The 23156-nt window shown below is 37.3% G+C and overlaps 4 protein-coding genes across 7 annotated transcripts in view; 2 read left to right on the forward strand and 2 right to left on the reverse strand.

Annotated features, from left to right (window-relative positions):
- The window catches only part of LOC113522397 (igLON family member 5-like), a 132276-nt gene that overhangs the window by 58409 nt on the left and 50711 nt on the right, over positions 1-23156 (reverse strand). The gene's annotated exons all lie outside the window — the stretch shown is intronic.
- On the forward strand, positions 1844-6315 carry LOC113513759 (uncharacterized). Its single transcript, XM_026897742.3, has 3 exons — positions 1844-1874; positions 2784-2927; positions 4262-6315. The coding sequence occupies exons 1-3, from the start codon at positions 1844-1846 to the stop codon at positions 4852-4854; spliced, it is 768 nt and encodes a 255-aa protein (XP_026753543.1). The 3' UTR covers positions 4855-6315.
- On the forward strand, positions 15160-18073 carry LOC113517813 (uncharacterized). The gene is made up of 4 exons (XM_052892186.1): positions 15160-15387; positions 15589-15837; positions 16707-16987; positions 17526-18073. The coding sequence occupies exons 1-4, from the start codon at positions 15357-15359 to the stop codon at positions 17940-17942; spliced, it is 978 nt and encodes a 325-aa protein (XP_052748146.1). The 5' UTR covers positions 15160-15356; the 3' UTR covers positions 17943-18073.
- On the reverse strand, positions 18275-21569 carry LOC116413341 (elastin-like). Its single transcript, XM_031911921.2, has 2 exons — positions 21466-21569; positions 18275-19536 (listed from the first exon to the last, which is right to left on the reverse strand). The coding sequence occupies exons 1-2, from the start codon at positions 21494-21496 to the stop codon at positions 18872-18874; spliced, it is 696 nt and encodes a 231-aa protein (XP_031767781.1). The 5' UTR covers positions 21497-21569; the 3' UTR covers positions 18275-18871.

Genomic DNA, 23156 nt, shown 5'->3' on the forward strand with positions numbered 1-23156 from the left:
GTCGGCCCACGCATATGGTCGGTGGCCTGATGGATGGCTGAGCAGGTGTGTCGAAACAGACGATGGATCCGTCGTTCGTCTTCACGCAGCGCCATGGTGCCGCAGCTGCATAGCTTATTAATGCTGTAATATATATATATATATATATATTTATATATTACATAATGTATTCGGTGTTCCTAGAAATAAATAATTAAATATATTTAATGACAATTTTAGGGGCAATATACCCTCTCAGGTCGACCTCCACGTGGTTCCCCCTGGAAACCATCATGGTTAATTCTTGTAGAATTCACCATGGTGGTCTAACCGACCTGCATTCATTCTCACATATCATCTTCCACTGGTGGACATTAGCCTTCCCCATAAGGGGAATTGTACCATTAGTTGCCACACTTGGCAGGCGGGTTGACAACCGCAGTTAGGCCTTTAGTGATGTTTTAAGAAGGACGCTGCTGCCCATCCCTCGCCCTTCCTTAGTCGCCTCTTACGACACCCACGAGAAAGGAAGGGGTGGTCCATTCTATACCGGGGCCGATACAGCCCCGGCATAGACATACTGCATGATAGATACTACACACATACATATGCTAAGGAATAAGTAAATAAATAATTAAAAATGTATAAACACGTACCCAGAAATAACAGTAATACCTTGCCCATGTCGCCGTCTGCCTTAGTACCTACTTTTAATAAAATTTCGCTTCTATATATACATATAAATATTACGTATATGCTAATGAATTTACTATATGCTCACTCGACTGATATATAATACAATTTTCATGGTGGATATATACAACTTAGAATGGTAAACAAGCTGACGTCCCACCTGATGGAAAGTGGTAACCGTCGCCTATACACATGAGCAGTACCGTAGACATAACAGAGTATACTGTTTCGCCCATGATACCCCCCATGCGTTGCCATTCCTGAGGACTCAGGTGTTATTCCTCTGTACCCTGTAAAATCACGCCATATAAACACCCTTCAAACCGAAACACAGCCATGCAAACACAACTGCTTCTCGGTAGAAACACGAATGGGACAGAGGTACCCAAGCAATCGACTTTTGTACAAAGTCTCCCTCTGGTAGAACGTCCATATTATCCCTCGAACATACACATGTTTGTTCAAGGCATGACATCTACCATTTCTGATAAGGTCATTAGGATAATTACAATTTCTGATACCAGGCGATTTCCCCCTGGAAACCATTGTGGTTAATTTTCGATGAATTCATCACGATGAGCCAACTGACCTGCTTGGGGGGAAAGGGATTGTTAGTAATGGAGATTAAGAATTCCATTGCTAGCAATATACCCAACCAGGTCCACCTCCTCGCGGTTCCCCCTGGAAACTATCATGGTTAATTCCTGATGAATTCATCATGATGGGCTAACTGGCCTGTTTTCATTCTCATCTACCACCTTTCACTGGTGCTCCGCCATTAGCGCAGCCGGGGTTACCATACCATTTTCACCCATCAAAAAAAAAACTGACCTGCTTAACCCTAATCTATCATCCCTCATTGGTGCCCCGCCAGCGTGTACTGATAGCGCAGGCGGGGTTACCATGCCATCTTCGTCTACTACAAAAGACATTCCCGATGCCTGTGTTGATAATTAAATCTCATAACGTACGTGAAAGCTTGCTACAGTGAAACAAACGTAAATGTCCTTGACAAATCGAATATTAATAAAACATTCATATTTTATAATGGTCTAATGGTTTCAAGTCAAACAATTTAAATCACCGTAAACTTGAAAAAGTGAAAACAATTCTATTAATTTTGGGTATAAATATTGTAATGTCTTATGGCAACACACAAAAGGCCGTCGTAATGGGGCATTTAACGACATTGGGCATTATAGGTAATGTTTTTTTTTTTATTCTATTATATATTAAATTTTTTACCCTGTGGTCCCGGCATAGAATAAGCCATTTCATCATTTCCCGTGGGTGTCGTATGAGGCGAGTAAGGGAACTGAACGGTCGAGAAATGGGCAGCACAGTTCCCTCTTAAAATGTCTCTAAAAGCCTAACTGCGATTGCTGACCCGTGTGCTAAGCGTGGTTACTTTTTTTTTTAATACCACTGAGGTGGCAAACAAGCATACGGCCCACCTGATGGTAAGCGGTTACCGTAGCCTATGAACGCCTGCAATACCAGAGGTATTACGCGTGCGTTGCCGACCCTGAAGAAACCTCTTTACCCCCCTTTGGAAGAACCCCATGCTGTAGTCTCTTGGGAAAACCTCGGCAGGGAGCTCATTCTATAACCTGAGTGTTCGTGGGAGGAAACATCTCTGAAACCGCGTTGTACGTGACCATTTAGCTTACATGTTTCTGTAATTATTTATATTGGATTTACTTACATTTTAAATTCGGTGATGCCCGACTATTATTTAAAAATATCTTCTTTAAGAACTCAGCTAACAAATCCATTTTTTTTTTAAATTCGAATTTAGAATTTAGAATTCTGTCCCTTTATATGTATAATTTTAAATATTTTGGCGTATCTTTCTACGTGAATCTTTCCGATATTTTAATGCTTATTTGACTATTTAAGTAGTAAAATAAGTAATAAAATCCTCTATATATATATATATATATATATATATATATATATATATATATATATATATATATATATAATACAAGAATCCAGCAAATCATAGGTCATCAAAATCTGTCCAGCCATTCTGAAATTATAAATAACGTAACTAACTCGAAATTGTTTTATTTATAAAAATATAGACTGTAAAAAATATTATTTTGCAGCGCTAATATCATCAGCATTGGCCGCACCAGCGCCGCAGTACTTTCCCTGGCCGCGTCCATGTCCGCCCCCACCGTGCCCGTGTCCACCCCCAGGCACTCCGTGTCCACCGAGCCCGCCGTGCCCGCCACCATGTGACCCGCCTAGTAAGTCTTTTGCGTATGTTACACTTTATAGATTTACTAGCTGACTCGGTAAACGTTGTTTTACCATACCATACCATACCATACCATTTCGAGAACTATACATGAAAATTTATTGTACTACAATTATTATATTCGATTGTCATCTTGCAACCCTATTGCGGCATATAAAAATTGCGATTAAACGACAGGGGTTGATCGTAAAAGCGTGAAAATTTGAATTTGTATGTATTTTTCAATGATAAATCATAATAAATTAAAAATAAAAAAAAAATCGACAAAAAAATAAAAAAAAAATTTAGGGGTCACCCCTATCATTGAGGGGTGTGAAAAATAGATGTTGGCTGATTCTCAGACCTACCCAATATGCACACAAAATTTCATAAAAATCGGTAAAGCCGTTTCGGAGGAGTTTGGTAACAAACACCGCGACACGAGAATTTTATATATTAGATTTAAAAAAAATCGATACGTAAAACTTTCTTTTCCGTGGGTGTCGTAAAAGGTGAATAAGGAAAGATTATAGTCTAGTCTAGTCTCAATAGTTCTAATAAGTTGTCTAAAAAAGACACTTGATACGACACGACGAACTCATGAACATTATAATAGAAGGTAAGATAGAAGGAAGGAGGGGGAGAGGGAGACCGAGACATAGTTACATCAGGCAGATCAAGGAAGGAGTTGGTGTCGTGTCGTATCAAGAGGTGAGGAGGCTCGCTGACAATGGTAGTGAGTGGCAAGAGCTCCACCGACAAGAGAGCAGCTCTTAAATAGGATAGATAGATAGAATAGTCAAGGGATGGACAATAGCATCCCTCTTAAACCTTATCACCAAAGTCTCACTGAGATTACCAATATGTCTGCCAAGCGTAGCAACTACTGGAAAAAGCCCCCTTTATAGAGGAAGCTTATGTTCAGCAGTGGACAGGTAACGGGTGATAAGACGCTGATGATGATTTGTCATATTCAGTGTAAATAAATTTACTAAATACATTTCTTTGTGTTTTCTATGTTTTATATATTAGTTTTTTTTTATACAACTTAGAATGGCAAACAAGCTGACGGCCCACCTGATGGAAAGTGGTAACCGTCGCCTATACACATGAGCAGTACCATGGACATAACAGAGTATACTGTTTCGCCCATGATACCTCCCATGCGTTGCCATTCCTGAGGACTCGGGTGTTATTCCTCTGTACCCTGTAAATTCACTGCCATATCGCACCCTTCAAACCGAAACACAGCCATGCAAACACAACTGCTTCACGGTTGAAACACGAATGGGACAGAGGTACCCAAGCAAACGACTTTTGTATACTGTAATAATTATTTTCCAGCAAGTTGCGGCGATGGGCCGATCAGGACATTAACACAAAAGAGCAGCGTTCCGGAGCGTCTAAAGTCCATCGGCTTCCAAGAAGTACCAGTTCCCGGTGGCACCTTCTATATCCAAACGAGTCCTGATGTGATCATCCAACCGCCCCCAATACTGGTGAAGCCAAAACAACTTTCCTCGATCACACCACCAGTTATGTATGTGCGACCACCTCCCATACCTCCGATCACGCCGAGGCCCATTGTGGTACGACCACCCCCGTTACCCCCAATCAATCCACCACCCATAATGGTAAGGCCACCCCCATTAGCGCCCATCCAACCGCCACCCGTCGTCGTCAGACCCCAACGACCGAACTCGATACAACCGCCCCCAATATGTTTCAACACACCACAATTGCCTGAAATAAATCTGCCACCAATATACGTGCGGCCACCAGCTCCGCCCTGCCTCCAACCACCAACAATTTGCTTTCCATTTCAAGTATTACAACAACAACAACAGAACTCCCAATTTCCATCCCCGTCCCTGTTGCCGTGTCAACAGGCGAGCCCCTGTCCATGCGAGGACCCATGCCCGCCGCCCTGTTACTGATGCCCATAATTTGCCCTAACAGTATTTGAGAAATAATAATCCTTAATTATTTAAAATCCTATATATATAAAATCACCATTTTAAAATTGAAATCTCTTACCGTAGAAGTCACCCAAAATAAAGACTTTTGTTTAATTTATAATTCGAATGCTAAAAATAGAATATTCAATGTACCTCTTTCAAAACCAATTACTTAATAACTTAATTCACTTCACTTAATTCTCATTATACATATATGTAATTACTGTTGTATAACCCGCCCATGAAAATATACTAATGTGTTAATTTTATACTCTCAATGTCAGATGCCTATTAAAATTGGCTGGGTATCACGAAATGAATGGAGACCTGCGTCTTAAGGTAACTTCTTTTACGCTCAACTTCGTATAACCCGACCAATTAAATTATTCTAGTGCGTTAATATTACGCACTTAGAGTGAGAGGCCTATTAAATTTGATTAGGTATTACGAAATGAATGTCATATTGTGTATTAATTGAATTAAGAGACAGGTCACTTTTAAAGCAAATTTCGTATAACCCGTCCAATGAAACTACACTAGTGCGTTAATATTACGCTCTTAACACGAGATACATATTAAATTCGGCTGGATAAACCAAACGAATAGGTTAACTTTTTCAACTTTTATTTCGTATAACCCGACCAATGAAACTGCACTATTGCACTTATGTTAGGCTATCTGCTTGATGCCTCTATTAAATTCGGTTGGGTATACGAAATGGATCGCGTATTGCCTTTTAAAGTAAGCCATTTTTATGAGCGTATTTAAAGAGATCTGATGGACTATGCCTACTCTAGATTGTAGACATAGAATATAAATAGATAGGCGATAAGGTTGCCCATTGTTTTCTCATTGTGATTATTTCTTGTAATTGTTTATATCTATAATAAGTTTACTATTGTAATCTTTTGGAGGAAACAATAAAGAGTATCTATCTATCTATCTATCTAGAATTATTTGGTGGTCAGTCCAATATGCGAAAAGCCATGTTTGAGATGCATACGCGCCTTTTAAATGGGAAACTACAGTTTGGGGCTCTTCAAAAAGGTTATATTAAGGTTCTCTCACTGTCGGCAACGCGCACGTGACACGCCTAGTGTTGCAGGCGTCCATAGGCTACAGTGAGCGTTTACAAAGGGCTGGCATGTTTGCCATTTTGTGGTATAAAAAAAAATTGGCTAATAACAGTGATATTTAAAGATTATTATTTTTAAATATTATATTAAAAAAATCTTTAATAGATCTCTTAAACGTTATACAACTAACGACTCGCGGCTTTGTTTCAATGGATCAGTGTTAATTACAATATTTATTTTAGTATCTGTACTTATTTTATTTGATTGTAACGTTTGCAAATGTAGTTTAATGTAATTTATATTTATATATAATTATATTAAATGTATAATATATAAAATGTTATGAATATATATGTAAATATTTCATGTGTTTTTTATTATATACCAACGGCCCGTCCCGGCTTCGCACGGGTGGACATTTTTACAACATTTTAAAAAGTGGTCATTGTGACATAACGATAATAGTTGGACATATAGTGTCGCGGAGTTTTTTGTAGTTATTGATATTTTCTTCAATATTGTAGAACATACTTTTGTTCTATCATCAATAGTTTCCGCAGCGCACGCGACCAAAGGTATGTTATAGCGTTTTTTACACTTTGAGTTACGTTACTAAAGTTTTAGTAAGGATCCCTAATCTTTTCTAGCAATAAATATAGCCTATATTACTCGGGGTGAATGTAGCTTTCTAATGGTGAAAGAATTTTTGAAAACGGCAAAGTAGTATTTTTAAGTCACAAAAATACAAATCTTTCCTCTTTATAATATTAGTTTTTTTTTTTATACAACTTAGAATGGCAAACAAGCTGACGGCCCACCTGATGGAAAGTGGTAACCGTCGCCTATAGACATGAGCAGTACCGTGGACATAACAGAGTATACTGTTTCGCCCAAAATACCCCCCATGCGTTGCCATTCCTGAGGACTCAGGTGTTATTCCTCTGTACCCAGTAAATTCACGCCATATCGCACCCTTCAAACCGTAACACAGCCATGCAAACACAACTGCTTCACGGTTGAAACACGAATGGGACAGAGGTGGTCAAGCAATCGACTTTTGTACAAAATCTCCCTCTGGTGTAGATAGTATATAATATTTTTAGATAAATCTCATGTTAATCCCGTACGGTACACTTTTGAAATTGTCAACCAGTATTCAATTTCAAATAATTTGAAATCGCGTTTTCAAAAAAAACCGATTTCAATTCTGGTAAAAACCAGTTATTTTAATTTAAAAATTAATCCACTAAAAATGTCTATACGACCAATCTGTATATCTTTTCAGATAAAAAAAGAAATTCCAAATCGGTTTAGTTATAAATTATTTTGAAAATTGTTTTTTTTTTATTTGAAAAATAATACATAAACTATATATTATTTTCGAAAGTTCTATCCACCCGTACGAAGCCGGGTTGAACCACTAGTCATCTAGGTATTCAATAAAGAAATAACAGATTCTGGCTCAGAAAATAACCGACTTAGATTGACTTAAAAACTACGTTTTATATTGTCTTCACTGCATACATGTAGTATAAAACAAAGTCGCTGTCGCTGTCTGTCCGTCCCTATGTATGCTTAAATCTTTAAAACTACGCAACGGATTTTGAAGCAGTTTTTTTTAGTGGATAGAGTAATTCAAGAGGAAGGTTTATATGTATAATACATGCATAATATAGTGGAGGAACACTGACAAATTTATAGGTTTCTAATATGATGTGGTAAATACTTTTTTTGCGCTTACATTGCAAACGCTGGCTGAACCGTACGAGATAGATCAAAAAAATGTACTACAGTATTGTACACCTTAAAAAGGTCAAGAAAAAAGTCCGCGATGGTATATGTATATCTCTTAAGGATAACCCACAATAACCATTATTTATCCTTTACATTTTACAGGAATAAATGACTTATTTACGAAGTGATTTTAAGCAATACAGCATTCATTATATATATATATATATATATATATATATATATATATATATATATATATATATATATATATATATATATATATATATATATATATACAACTTAGAATGGCAAACAAGCTGACGGCCCACCTGATGGAAAGTGGTAACCGTCGCCTATAGACGTGAGCAGTACCGTGGACATAACAGAGTATACTGTTTCGCCAATGATACCCCACATGCGTTGCCATTCCTGTAACTTCAATAAATACCATACCCAGTAAATTCAATATTATGTAGGTATATTTAGTATGAGCATTGCACCCGTGCGAAGCCGGGGCGAGTCGCTAGTAAAAACTATACTAAAAAAAACGATTTATATTGACTTAAAAACTATACTACAATCTATAAGTCGGTTTACAACTGACGCAGTTATGAGGTGACGAAAAAATACATATTTTACTAAACTAGATGTTATCTAGCTTAAGTTCATAACACTGGTTATTTAAACATTGATCATTACCATTGGTAACCAATCTTCAAGTGTTGGCAGTCGCACACATACTAACGGTAGCGGAATTAAACAAAATCATTCTAATCCAGCATTTACCAAAGTGGGCGATAACGTACCCTTGTGGGCGCTGCAGACCTAAAGGGGAGTGGTAAGAGAACCAGAAAAAAATAAGGACGTTGTGAGGCTTGGGGGGTGATTTGTTGATCTTGAAGTAATAGTTTTTATGTAAGTGAAAAAATGGGGGCGCTAAAAAATAATTTATTCTCAAAGTGGGCAGTAGACAAAATAAGTTTGCACAAGTAACAAAATAAATTCAGGACAGGGCTCCCTGTTCTCATCGAATTACCAGTCATATTGTATTGATAGGCTTCGAGCCGTCGAGATGTAATCGAAGACGTTAGCGATCTATGAAACATAGAATTAAATTATGCTGTAGAACTTATTGAGACAGAAATGTCAGATATAAGAAAGAAGAGTGTTGGCAGCCACACACATACATACTAACGGTAGCGGAATTAAACAAAATAATTCTAATAGAATAACCAGTCATATGGTATTGAGAAGCCTCAAAGCAAAGATGTAATCGAAGACGTTTGCGACATATGAAACTTAGAATCAATCTATGCTGCTGTAAAATATATTGAGATACATATTTCACATATAAGAAGAGTGTTGGCAATCACACACATACTAACGGTAGCGGAATTAAACAAAATAATTGTAATCGAATAACCAGTCATATGGGGATAGATGGGAATAGGTATAAAAATTTACAATAAGATACCAAAGGATATGTTGGGATTACCCTTAAATAAATTCAAAACATCTGTTAAATCATATTTGCTGAGCAAAGCCTATTACTCACTAAACGATTACTTGAATGACGAGTGTGCATGGCAATAGTTGTTCATGCACTGAATTTTCATTTAATGTTAGACATAGACACCTATATAAATATACATTGTAAATAAACTGGCTTTAAAAAAAAAGTAATTCAATTGAGTTTCTTGCCAGTTCTTCTCAATTGGGTCTATATACCGAACTGGACGGTAGGGAAAAAAATAAAATTATAATGTAAAAATTTGACGTTCATAAGCGGCTAAAATGTCCTACATGAATAAATGATTTTTGAATTTGAATTTGAATTTGAATTTGTATTGATAGGTCTCGAGCCGTCGAGATGTAATCAAAGACGTTAGCGATCTATGAAGTCTGATCTGAAAATATGATCGAATCAGATATTTCACATATAAGAAAGAAGATGTCGATAGGGGCCGCCCTAGACGGACGTATGTTGACCAAGTAGCCGACGTGCTGAAGAAGGGCCAAATCAAAAGTACCCGTAACCGGCGAGCGTGTATGAAAAGATTGATGAATGTGGAGGAAGCGAAAGAGGTTCGTTTGAATCGAAGCATTTGGTGATCCATTGTTTCTGCCTACCCTAATGGGAGACAGGCGTGACAGATATGTATGTATGTATGTAGAAAGAAGAGTGTTGGCAGTCACACACATGCTAACGGTAGCGGAATTACCAGTAAAAACTTAAAACACCTCTAAAGCCTGACGTGGTAACTACTTGCAAAACCCCACTAGTGGGGAGCCTTATGTCCAGCAGTGGACAGTTAAAGGCTGATATGATGATGATGAACTGGTAAAAAAAATAAAACCGAATTGAGTCTTTCTGAAATCGACTAGAAAATAATCACTGCGACTAGAAACCGTCGCTGTGGCCACAGAACGCCGCATATCAAGCCACCCATATCGCAGAACCCGAACGTAAATTTGACAAGTTAGTTCACAAACTATTCGCGTGAATCGTGTCACGTACACATACAGTTCGTTAGTTGCGGAGTTTGTGTGGGACGTACGTGCTGACATAGACGGCAAATATAAGTATCATTCGATGTTAGCTGAAGGTTATTGAGGGGGGAAAGGGATTGTTAGTAATGACATTTAAAATGCCCATTGCTAGCAATATAGCCATGAATCGTTTATTAAAAAAAAGTACAATATACAGTGGTATCTCGATATACGAGTGTTGGGGGAAAGGGATTGTTAGTAATGGAGACTGAGAATCCCATTGCTAGCAATATACCCAACCAGGTCCACCTCCTCGCGGTTCCCCCTGGAAACTATCGTGGTTAATTCCTGATGAATTCATCATAATGGGCTAACTGGCCTGTTTCCAATCTTATCTATCACCCTTCACTGGTGCTCCGCCAGCGTATCCCGTTAGCGCAGGCGGGGTTACCATACCATTTTCACCCGTCAAAAAAAAAAACAAGTGTTTTGAGATACGAGCCGCCGAGCGAGCGATATTTTGCTTCGAGATGAGAGCAAGATTTGAGACACGAGGACTCGCACGCTACACCGCTGCACACGACCCCTACATGCGGGGTGGATGCTGGTGTCTAACAGTTTCTCCCACCTCAAACTAACACTTGACAAAAACAACTGAGGTGGTTTTTTTTTTTATACAACTTAGAATGGCAAATAAGCTGTCGGCCCACCTGATGGAAAGTGGTAACCGTCGCCTATAGACATGAGCAGTACCATGGACATAACAGGGTATACTGTTTCGCCCATGATACCCCCCATGCGTTGCCATTCCTGAGGACTCAGGTGTTATTCCTCTGTACCCAGTAAATTCACGTCATATCCCACCCTTCAAACCGAAACACAGCCATGCAAACACAACTGCTTCCCGGTTGAAACACAAATGGGACAGAGGTACCCAAGCAAACGACTTTTGTACAAAGTCTCCCTCTGGTAAAGTAGCCCTAGATAATAATGGTGACTGTGTGAGGGTACTTGAGGAGACTGCGTGAGCTGCCAGACGAAGACGCCGCTCACTTCAGTTCTGTCGTGACCAGGAATGGGAACGCATGGGGGATATCATGGGCGAAACAGTATACTCTGTTATGTCCATGGCACTGCTCATGTCTATAGGCGACGGTTATCACTTTCCATCAGGTGGGCCGTCAGCTTGTTTGCCATTCTAAATTGTATAAAAAAAACCGCACCCACGGTACCCACACACGTGACCACGACGCGATGCAATCCACGTCGAAACATCGACAATAAAGAAGCTGCTATGCAGGTACTGTTTACCTGGAAAAGCTTTTACAACGCTTTAAGTCCCGATTTTGTATCTAAAAATAAATGTACATATTATTTGAAATTATGTATAATTATATTACCAGGTCGACCTTGTCTAAACTATCGTGGTAAATTCTTACCGTTGCAATGGGGTTGCTTTCGTCCTTTCCTATCATTTGTCGTTGGTGCCAGTATATACCGATAGCGCAGGCGAGGTGACATTACATTAGAGTTAACGTGACAAACATTGATTTTTGTTATTCTCCAACAACATTATAGATAGATAGATAGATAGATAGATAGATAGATAGATAGATAGATACTCTTTATTGTTTCCTCCAAAAGATTACAATAGTAAACTTATTGTAAATATAAACAATTACAAGAAATAATCACAATGAGAAAACAATGGGCGGCCTTATCGCTAAGAGCGATCTCTTGCAGCCAACCTTTGGATGGAGAGGAGTAATTATATACAATTTGGTGGGAGGCACATTAATATACATACATTTATATTATAATGTATATACAAAAAAATAAACAAATAAAAAAATCTAACCGCAATCCACCATTCTCCTGCATACAGCCGCCATGTTATTTTTCAAGGCTGGGGGAAATGTTGCGATTTGGCACACAATAACTGAATCTTTTATTTATTAAAGCTATAAACCTATTTACTATTATGAAATGAGCTGTTATAGAACTTATTTTCAGTTTCTTTTGTCATGAATAACAGCAATAAAGCGTCACAGTGCCAAATAATTGTGTGAGCGGCTTTTGTCAGCGTTTTTCTGGAACCTTCAACGGAATCGTCCGTGTATTATTATCAGTAATCTTCTTTATTAATTTTATAAACTAGTAACTATCTTGTAACTAACAAATTCGTTTTAAAAGTTTATTGAAGCAGTTGTGTTTGCGTGGCTGTGTTTCAGTTTGAAGGGTGAGACATGGCGTGAATTTACAGGGTACAGAGAAATAACACCCGAGTCCTCAGCAATGGCAACGCATGAGAGATATCATAGACTAAACAGTATACTCTGTTACGTCCACGGTACTGCTCATGTCTATAGGCGACGGTTACCACTTCCCATCAGATGGACCGTCAGCTTGTTTGCCGTTCTAAGTTGCATAAAAAAAAACTCCAGTGATAGTAAATTTGAGTTTATATAAATAACTAGTGTTGTCACATTCAGACTCGGTTATTTCGTGGGATATTTAATTATGTATATTTATAAAAATAAATAGACATATAATTGAACAATAGTCTTTTTTTAATACAGTATCACCATCGTTTAAAACACCAATTTTACAATAAAATTTTCAATCTTCCATCGACAATCACAAGAGAGTACTGCGTAATTCATAAAATCATAAAATTCCCCTTCGAACAACAGGAAACGAAAACCTTAAAGATGGTGAATAAAAAAGTTTTTATTGCTACGACACTGGTGTTGGAGGCTGCGTTTTTAGTGATATTTAACCGTTATTAAGGAAAACGTTTGATGGGCTTGCCCATATCTAGATAGATAGATAGATAATTTATTTGCATTACTTACTTACAGCACACAAATTACAATATAAATGTACAAAAAAAGGCGAGATAAAATTAAGATTAAAAAAAAGATACACAAAGCTAAATACAATTTTCGTTTGTGAGTGTGCCATAGCAATACAAAATGGCCACAACTCAGTTCATTGCTTCGCCCTCAAAAGAGCAAAGCACTGATATTCTGTTGCGGCCAAAGGGAATAGGGTAACAATAAAACAATACTACCAGATTATCCGTACAATAAAAACCTACCATTTAATATATTATTTATAAGCAAAAACAAAAATGGAAAAGAAATAATTTATCCATTTATTCATTAGTACATATATGTGTACATGGCGGACTTAATGCTTGAAGCATTCTCTCCCAGTCAACCGTAGGGAAGTGTCAGAATACTCGAATGCGGTACTAGTAATTATTGATATACATACATACTTAAATTACATATATAAACGAATAAATATATATAAATAACAAATATACTTACACATATATGACATATACTACATTATACACGAAATTGAGAATAATATAAAGCACTTACTGCTCGGATAACGAAAAAAAGTGAGCGCTTTTTTTGAAAGACGGTTTAGTCGGTAGTCTCTTAATGGCATTAGGAAGCGCGTTTTACAATATTAAGTAAGGTATTACAATAGTAAACTTATTCTAAATAGAAACAATTATAAGAAATATTCACTCTGAGAAAACAATGGGCGATCTTATCGCTGAGAGCGATCTCTTGCAGCCAACCTTTGGATAGAGAGAAGTAATTATAAACAGTTTGACTATTTTTGGCTCATAGTGCTGCAGGCGTCCATAGGTTATAGTAACCGCTACCATCAGACGGTCTGTAGGCTTGTTTGTCATCTTTGTAGTATAAAAAAGTACTATCAATCGCATAATACAAAGCAAATTCTCCTGCAGTGGAATTCCAAAAAATCCCTTTTTTCTTGATGGAAAGTGGTAACCGTCGCCTATAGGCATGAGCAGTACCATGGACATAACATGTTTCGCCCATGATACACCCCATGCGTTGCCATTCCTGAGGACTCAGGTGTTATTCCTCTGTACCCTGTAAATTCACTGCCATATCTCACCCTTCAAACCGAAACACAGCCATGCAAACACAACTGCTTCACAGTTGAAACACGAATAGGACTCGCCAGTCTAAAAATTTTGCCTCAAATTATTTTTAATTAAGTACAAAATAACAAACACCACATGTCTCGAATCTAGCGCCATCTATGTAGTATTTAATGCTCAATTTTAATTTAGTGACCAACGACCTTAACAAAGAATGTACTATACCCTTTTCGACCTCAGAATATTTTAAAAGTAAGTAAGGAAACGCAATAAACTAGTCTAAGAGAGAATGACATAAGCTTGTGCATAATGACACAGTGAAAAATATCTAGGGGGAAGGGATTGGGACTATATGGTCCTTTCTGGAAACCATCGCACTGAATTCCAGGAGTTTTCATTACGATGGACTAACTGAACTATACTCTTTCACTGGTTCCCCTCCAGCGTATACCGTTAGCGCAGGCGGGGTTACCATTCCATTATCATCCATTTAAAAATAAGTGTTTTTTTACCAACAATACTACATAATAATGTATGGACATTGAAATTGTTCTGTAAAATAAATGTTTTAAACAGCAATTATACTTTCTTTTTTCTACAACGCGACTTTCATAGCCAAGTCGTTAAAACCAGAGGGAGACTTTGTACAAAAGTCGATTGCTTGGGTACCTCTGCTCTATTCGTGTTTCAACCGTGAAGCAGTTGTGTTTGCATGGCTGTGTTTCGGTTTGAAGGGTGCGATATGGCAGTGAATTTACAGGGTACAGAGGAATAACATCTGACTCCTCAGGAATGGCAACGCATGGGGGGTATCATAGGCGAAACAGTATACTCTGTTATGTCCATGTTACTGCTCATGTCTATAGGCGACGGTTACCACTTTCCATCAAGTGGGCCGTCAGCTTGTTTGCCATTCTAAGTTGTATAAAAAATATATTTTTTTTTAATAATATTATTTCCATTTTATATTTAAATTCGAATTTCAAAACAGGAACGTGTTATTCAAAGTCGTGTAACGGAACGTCACTATTTTAAACATTTAAAACAGTTATTCAAACAAAACCATTTCGAGTGCATCAGTCCATTTAAAAATTATAACCTTATTTTTTTATTTTTTAAATATTTTTTTTTTTTTTTTACTTTTCTTTTTTCGTTTAATAATTCGATTCGGCTTTGGCCAGTGACTTTAGTTTAATATATGGGCGTATAAATTGTAGAATGCATTGCTCAATACACCAGACGACCGAAAGATGGCGCGGGGCAAAGTGCTATGGTTATCCGGTAAGATTAATTTATCTTTAACTTGTAGTTTTCGACCGACTTCATAAAAGGAGGAGGCAATTTGTATATATATACAAATTGTCCACTGCCGACCAAAGGTCTCCTCCGTAGGGTTTTACCAATAGTTTGCGTCACAGCATCTGATTTCATACCGTATCGTAACTATAATTTAAGGTATTTTTTTTTATTTTTTACACACAGTTTTGCTTCTCGGCTCGGTTTTGGCTCAGCCGGTGCCGGAACCACAGTTCCCCTGCCCGTGCCCGTGCGAGCCTCCCTGCGAACCCCCTTGTCCGTGTCCACCCCCTTGTCCCTGTCCACCCCCTTGTCCTTGTCCGCCCCCTAGTGACCCCTGTGACCCGAGTAATGGAGGTCCAGGGACTATACAGATTGGACCGTGTGACCCGTGCGAACCGAGAGTTAGGTTTGCAAACGGACAAGCGCCACCTAGTAAGTTTTCTTTAAAGTTAATTTATTTAATTAATTATAATTGGCATACTAATAAGAAAGCTAAATGTTAAAAGTATCTTAAGGTTTAGCAAGTATATACTTAATATTATAAAGCGGTGAGATTTGATTTTCTTGTATTTTTGTTTATTTGTAATAATTAAAGTAAAAAATTACTCGACCTTTTTTAAAAACTCTTTCACCTTTCTTTCTTCTTTTTTGTTTTTTTTTTTCTTACTTTCTTTTCTCTTTTATTTTTAAAAACTACATTACCAATCAGTAATTTAAGCTATAATATCAATTTGAAAAATATCATTGACGAGAATTATAATAAAATAACGCAAAATATCAAAAATATTAATTTATCTTTCTAACTAGCCGTACGAAACTGGGAAACACTAATATTTCATAGAGCGGAAACAATGTCAGCTGAAAATATGACTAAACAGTGAAACAAAGCGAAAGTGATGGGAAAAAAATAGTAGTGATTTCGAAGATGGTCGTGACTGACATATTAAAATAACATAAACTGTAAAAGGATTCTAGAATGATATTTTAGATTTAGACAATTTTGTTTTAATTTAAGAAGCAAGAAATGCACATTTATTCGTTATTGCACTTGTAAATTACATACATACATATCTGTCATGCCTGTCTCCCATTAGGGTAGACAGAAACAATGGAACATCAAATGCTTTGATTCAAACAAATCTCTTTCGCTTCTTCCACATTCATCAATCTTTTCATGTAAATTACATAGGTAATTTATAAATGTTGTGAACAAGAATGGACTTGGATGATTTACAATCAGACAGGCTGTATGCTTGTTTTGCCCCCTTTGTGGTAATAACAAATATTTATAATATTTTCAGATACAATAATAATAAAACCAGGGCAGATTCGGTTCCCGACTCCACCACCAATTATCGTCCGGCCCGGCGCCATCCGACCACCGGGCCCTGGTCGGATCTTCGTGAAACCAGCTCCGATACAACCGGATCAATTGCCTCCTATAACGGTCAAGCCACCCTGTGTACAGCCACCCCAACCACCACCGATATGTGTGAGACCACCGGCGATTAATCCCCCACGACCACCCCCGATCGTGGTCAGACCACCCCCAGTACACGTGCCCAGATTGCCCCCCATAAAGGTGAGTACAATAGATATTTTTAATTAACATAATGTAATAATTCACGATGTTAACAATAGGTGGGGTGGGGGGGGGGGGGGGGTTGTCAGTAGTTGCCACGTTTGGAAAGCGGGTTTGACAACCGCAGTTAGATGTTTTGAGATATTTAAAGGTATTATATTGCATTGATCCAACTGCATCCACTGATTCCCTGTGGATGCAGATGACTCAGGACCGTTCTTTATGGCGGTCTATGGGGGAGGTTTATGTCCAGCAGTGGACGGCAACAATAATAAATTAGAATAGTAATTTCAAAATAACATACATTATTATACTAACATTGCCTACATTATACATATATACATTATATTGTACATATGTATACATAATATAATATATAATAATAAATAATATCGGATGAAAAACCACTCAAATACAAGGGAAACACCAGCAATAGGCAAGGCAAAGCGATTATGATTACGATTTTATGGATTCTTAATAAAAAGAACGTAGTTAATCTATAATAGTATTTACATGCGATAAATATTTTTTCTTTCAGGTACAACCCCCACCTGTTCAACCACCTAATCCAGATGGCCTCATCGTCAAACCACCCAGAATAATTGTCCCCGCCCCACCAATCATCTGCTTCAAGCCAAATCCCCCAACTTGCTTTAAAACAATCGGTTGTGCCTGCGTGATACCATGTCGATCTCAATCTGATCCCTGCCAACCCCCTTGTGATGCCTTCAAACCACCATGTGACCCCAGCCAACCCCCATGTGATCCTTCTCAACCCCCATGCGATTCTTACAACCCGGGTGACCCATACAACCCTTGTTCTCCCCCTTGTGATCCTTGCCTGCCCCCATGCGACTCTTGCCCGCCCCCATACAACCCTTGCCCGTCCCCATGCAACCCTTGTCCGCCCCCATGCAACCCTTGCCTGCCCCCTAGCGACCCGTGTTACGGATAATATGTATATTATTTAAAATTAATTATCTAATAGTATTTATTTATATGTTTTAATCTATATTTAAACTACATTTGTATATTTGTGTGAGCAAACGAAATATAGTACGGGTACATTGAGCAATTATAACTAAATTTTGTTTTATTTCTACTTTGTTGCGTTAAAATTTCAAGTCTATTTATATAAAAAATATAATTGACGATTTTTTTTTAATAAATTAATAATAATTTAAATTAAAACCGTGATAATTTTCAGCAATAAGGTTGTCTTAACAATTTTAGAATTACATAATGTACTTAAAAGGAAGATTAAATTAGTAATAATTGAAACAACTGTTAAAATACTATAACATTTTATTATGCCAATAATAATATATAATTCTACAAAATAATACAATTAAACAATTTCGATGTCAGGTAAATACAAATATTTTTTTTTTGGTTCAATTCAGACAAAGGTTTTAAAGAAAAAGGACATATAATTATTTATATCGGCTTTACATACGCAATTCCGAAATTATCGAGCTACTTTCGGACTCTTTAGAAGCCCTTTTGCATGGTCACATCTCGCGATTGTGTCGCGATTAGCAAATAACTCGAGCAATCCCGAATTTACACATGAGTAAAGCAGATATAAACAATTAAAATTCGGTATGAGACTTGATAATCATTCAACAAGATAAAGCCTATTTTTTTTTAATATCACGTGATGTTTTTTTATTCTTTATCTAATCAAATTATTTATCTGTGAATGACTGAATTGATTTTTTGTAACTTGCTTATATTAGAAAGAGCGAGGGCGTTATTTGCAAATTATTGCAATATTGTGGCCGTTGTCAGAGGAGAATGAGCTGTAATTGTTCTGGAATGATCTACCAATACTTCCTACACGCGTATTTGAACTTTTAATGGACGCTGTGGAAGATTGATTACTTATAAAAAAGCTCTGCCAATCGGTAGACTCCAGTTTGGTGCGCTGTCGCAGACCGTCGTCGACCCTAAAGGGTTTAAGCCGGATAGACCCCCAATTGGGAGACCCCCGTACGGATAACCGACGGGGTAACCCCCATAACCAACAACGTTGGGGGCACTCTCGCACACAGTTGTCGAACCCAGTCCAGCCCCCAGTCCGAGTGGCAAATTGTATGATCCGTGAGGGTAACCATGACCTAACGTATTAGGGACAGTGTCGCATACCGTTGTTGCCCCCAATGCGTTATAAGGATAACCCAAACCTAGACCTGGTAGATAGCCTACACCCCCTAAACTCCCAAGACCCCCTAATGCCCCGATTCCCCCCAACCCAAGACCGACCACATTAGGAGTTGATTCACACACCGTGGTGGATGATCCAAGACCCGATAAAGGAAGACCCAAACCGAGACCGGGATAACCAAGGCCTAGAACGTTGGGAGTAGTCTCGCAGACGGTCGTAGTCCCACCCAGGTTGGAGTATGGATGACCATGTGGAAGAAAGTTGGGTGCGGTGTCACAGACTGTAGTGGTCCCATAATTTGGTAAACCTGGGAGATGGTTAGGCGATGTTTCGCATACAGTGGTCTGGCCCAGAGGGTTGCAGCGTACAGCGCAGAAGATAGCTAGAAGAAAATAGATTTGCAGAATTAGTGTAATGTATTGAAATAATATAAAACGGCAACCATATTCGATTTTTTTTCAATTTTGTTAATTCTGTACTTAGTGAAGATATGCATTAATAAATTATTAATTATCGTGATATCAGCCTTTAATTGTCCACCGCTGAACATAGGCTCCCCCTGCTGGAGGCCTTTGCTAGTAGTTGCCACGCTTGCCAGGCGGATTGGCAACCGCAGTTAGCCTTTGGTGATATTTTAAGAGGGACGCTCCTGGCCACCCTTCGACCATCAAGTTCCTTTAGTCGCCTCTTACGACACTCATGGGCAAGGAAGGGGTGGCGCATTCTATGCCGAGACCACACGGGAAATAAAATGTATTATTATATGTACAGTTTATTTTGGTTTTTTAAATATATTCATAAGAAATTCGTGTTATTTTTATTTTTCAACTTAATAAATTCAAAAACTACGCAATCGATTTTAGTAATTTTCATACTACTATAGTGGTGAAATAGCATACGGCTCGACTGATGGTAAATGGAATTACCGTAACCTATGGACGCCTGTAATACTACCTGAAACTAATTCTTTCACCTATAGAAAGCTAAATTGTCAAAAAATAATACAGGCAAATATATTACTTTAAAAAAACTGTGCAAAGCCATTGTAGGTCGCTAGTCTATCTATATACATATACAAAAAACAATTACTTTCATTAGTCTTGCTAAAACACGAAAACGATTTGACCGATTTGAATATTTCTTTTTTAGTATATTCATTATAATACAGGAAAGAATCAAAGGAAAATAAAATTTGAAAATCACTAAAGTTTAGATAAAAAATTGTAAAATTAAAAGTAAGTTATTCTGTGTGAGAACTGCTGCTTCAGATTACTTTAAATAGATGGCGCTGTAAGTGAAAAGTTTACTACTTATCTAAATTTTTTTATTATTATTTTACAATGCAGTTTAGTTATTTAGTTATCAGTATGCTAGAAAGCTGGCTGCTTTTTGCACATTTAATACATAGATAGATAATTTATTTGCATTACTTACAGCACACAAATAACAACAGGCGTACGCAGTAGAAAGAAATAAAAGAATGCATATATAAAAAGAAAAAGCAAAATATATAAAACAAGTAACAGTTTTCTTCCTTCAAACATGTGCCTTAGTAACACAAAATGGTCAGAACACAGTTTATTGCTTTGCCTTCAAAAGAGTAAAACACTGATATTCTGTTGTGACCAAGACCCAGTCGTGAAATTCCTTAATAAAAAATAATAATAAAAAAGAAATATAAATAAAATACATTGTGTGTGTCCATTATATTTGCTACAATTTGATATTTTATTCTAAATACAAATATATACAATTTTTTTTTTAGCCCGTAGATCTTTTTTTAGGTAAAAAAAAAATTGCTAAATTTTTTAGTACTTTTCTTAAGATTACTCCAAACCCAAACATGATAAAAAATATTCATGGTCACGTCTGAAAACTAGACACTTGGAACTACAATTTAATTTTTTTCTTTTTGCTGTACCATCATTTTCCTCGAAGTTACAGCTCGTTGAAAATCATCCAAAAATTTTGATCTTTTTTATATCCCCTAATTTTTGTGACTAGTGTAAATAAATAACAGATACCATTAGAAGAGGGGTAGGCAGAGGTCACTTTCTGTTACATGTTTCTGTAACATTATTTTGGACAAAATTGAATTTACAGGATACAGAGGAATAACACCTGAGTCCTCAGGAATGGCAAAACATGGGGGGTATCATGAGCGAAACAGTATACTCTGTTATGTCCGTGGTACTGCTCATGTGTATAGGCGACGGTTACCACTTTACATCAAGTGGGCCGTCAGCTTGTTTGCCATTCTAAGTTGTATAAAAAAAAAGAAAAAGACAAAATTAATAGTTTTAATACTTACCAACTAGCAGGAAACACGATTTGGTAGCCATCTTGGGTGACGACGATCTGTGCTCTAGCGCTGTCAACCCCACATTTTATACGAGAAAAAAATATCATCAAAAAATGTTTACCACACTCATCCGTTATGCTCAAACGATTTAATAATGTCATTTCAAAACATTTACAATTGTTTTAAAAATAATGATTTTTAATTAAAATGATTAATTCTCATCAGAATACATGGTGTATTACGAGAAATCACATTTGACACGTATCGGCAGGACTGGGCAGTACTTGAAATACAAATACATATTTGGTATTCGTAATTCAGTTACTTCCTATAATTATTATTATTATTTTATACAACGTAGAATGGCAAACGAGTTGACGGCCCACCTGATGGAAAGTGGTAACCGTCGCCTATAGACATGAGCAGTACCGTGGACATAACAGAGTATACTGTTTCGCCCATGATACCCCCCCATGCGTTGCCATTCCTGAGGACTCGGGTGTTATTCCTCTGTACCCTGTAAATTCACTGCCATATGCCACCCTTCAAACCGAAACACAGCCATGCAAACACAATAATAATAATTATTTATTATTGTTAAGTATTTTTGGCCATGCTGTCCCGGCATAGAATAGACCACACATTCCTTTCCCGTGGGCGTCGTAAGAGGCGACTAAAGGAGAGCTAGGTATGGGCAGCAGCGTCCCTCTTAAAACATCTCTAAAGCCAAACTGCGGTTGCTAATCCGCTTACCAGACGTAATCTGACAAAACCCTAAAGGTGGAGTCTTATGTTCAACAATGGACAGTTCAAGGCTGGTATCATGATGTATTTTCTCAACTCTGAGTGTGTATAATTGAATGAATGAATGAAAAAATTAACAAATGAATAACCAACTTTGATTGAATTTGTTCGATCCTTAACATTTTTTTTTATGCAACTTAGAATGGCAAACAAGCTGACGGCCCACCTGATGGAAAGTGGTAGCCGTCGCCTATAGACATGAGCAGTACCATGGACATAACAGAGTATACTGTTTCGCTCATGATACCCCCCATGCGTTGCCATTCCTGAGGACTCAGGTGTTATTCCTCTGTACCCAGTAAATTCACGCCATATCCCACCCTTCAAACCGAAACACAGCCATGCAAACACAACTGCTTCACGGTTGAAACACGAATGGAACATATTAAGAGGCGAACGGTTGTCCTCGTTCCTTCCAGGGATCTCTGAGGGGCTATCGATTCGCGTATGTAACTTCGCTTTGTCTAGTTATGTAGACAGATATTGGATATGAAACAAATATGTAAGAGCACTCGACAATAACTGCACAGGAGAATTGGCGTTCATTCTTGGAATTGTCGATAATTATGTTCTTGGAACATGTTACCTTCCAATTTTATTTTTATTTATATACTATTTATTGCACTATTTAAAGAATAGATAGATAGATAGATAGATACTCTTTATTGTTTCCTCCAAAAGATGGGAGATGCAATACATATATATATATATATATATATATATATATATATATATATATATATATATATATATATATATATATATATATATATATATATATATATATATATATATATATATATAACACATATACATACATGCATATAAACGTGCAAAATGCAAAACAATATTTTTTTTTCTTTTGGATTACAATGGAACGTCATCCATTAATATTT

Source organism: Galleria mellonella, unplaced genomic scaffold (genome assembly GCF_026898425.1).
Source record: "Galleria mellonella isolate WM207_F2 unplaced genomic scaffold, CSIRO_AGI_GalMel_v1 utg150, whole genome shotgun sequence".
Classification (NCBI taxonomy): domain Eukaryota; kingdom Metazoa; phylum Arthropoda; class Insecta; order Lepidoptera; family Pyralidae; genus Galleria; species Galleria mellonella.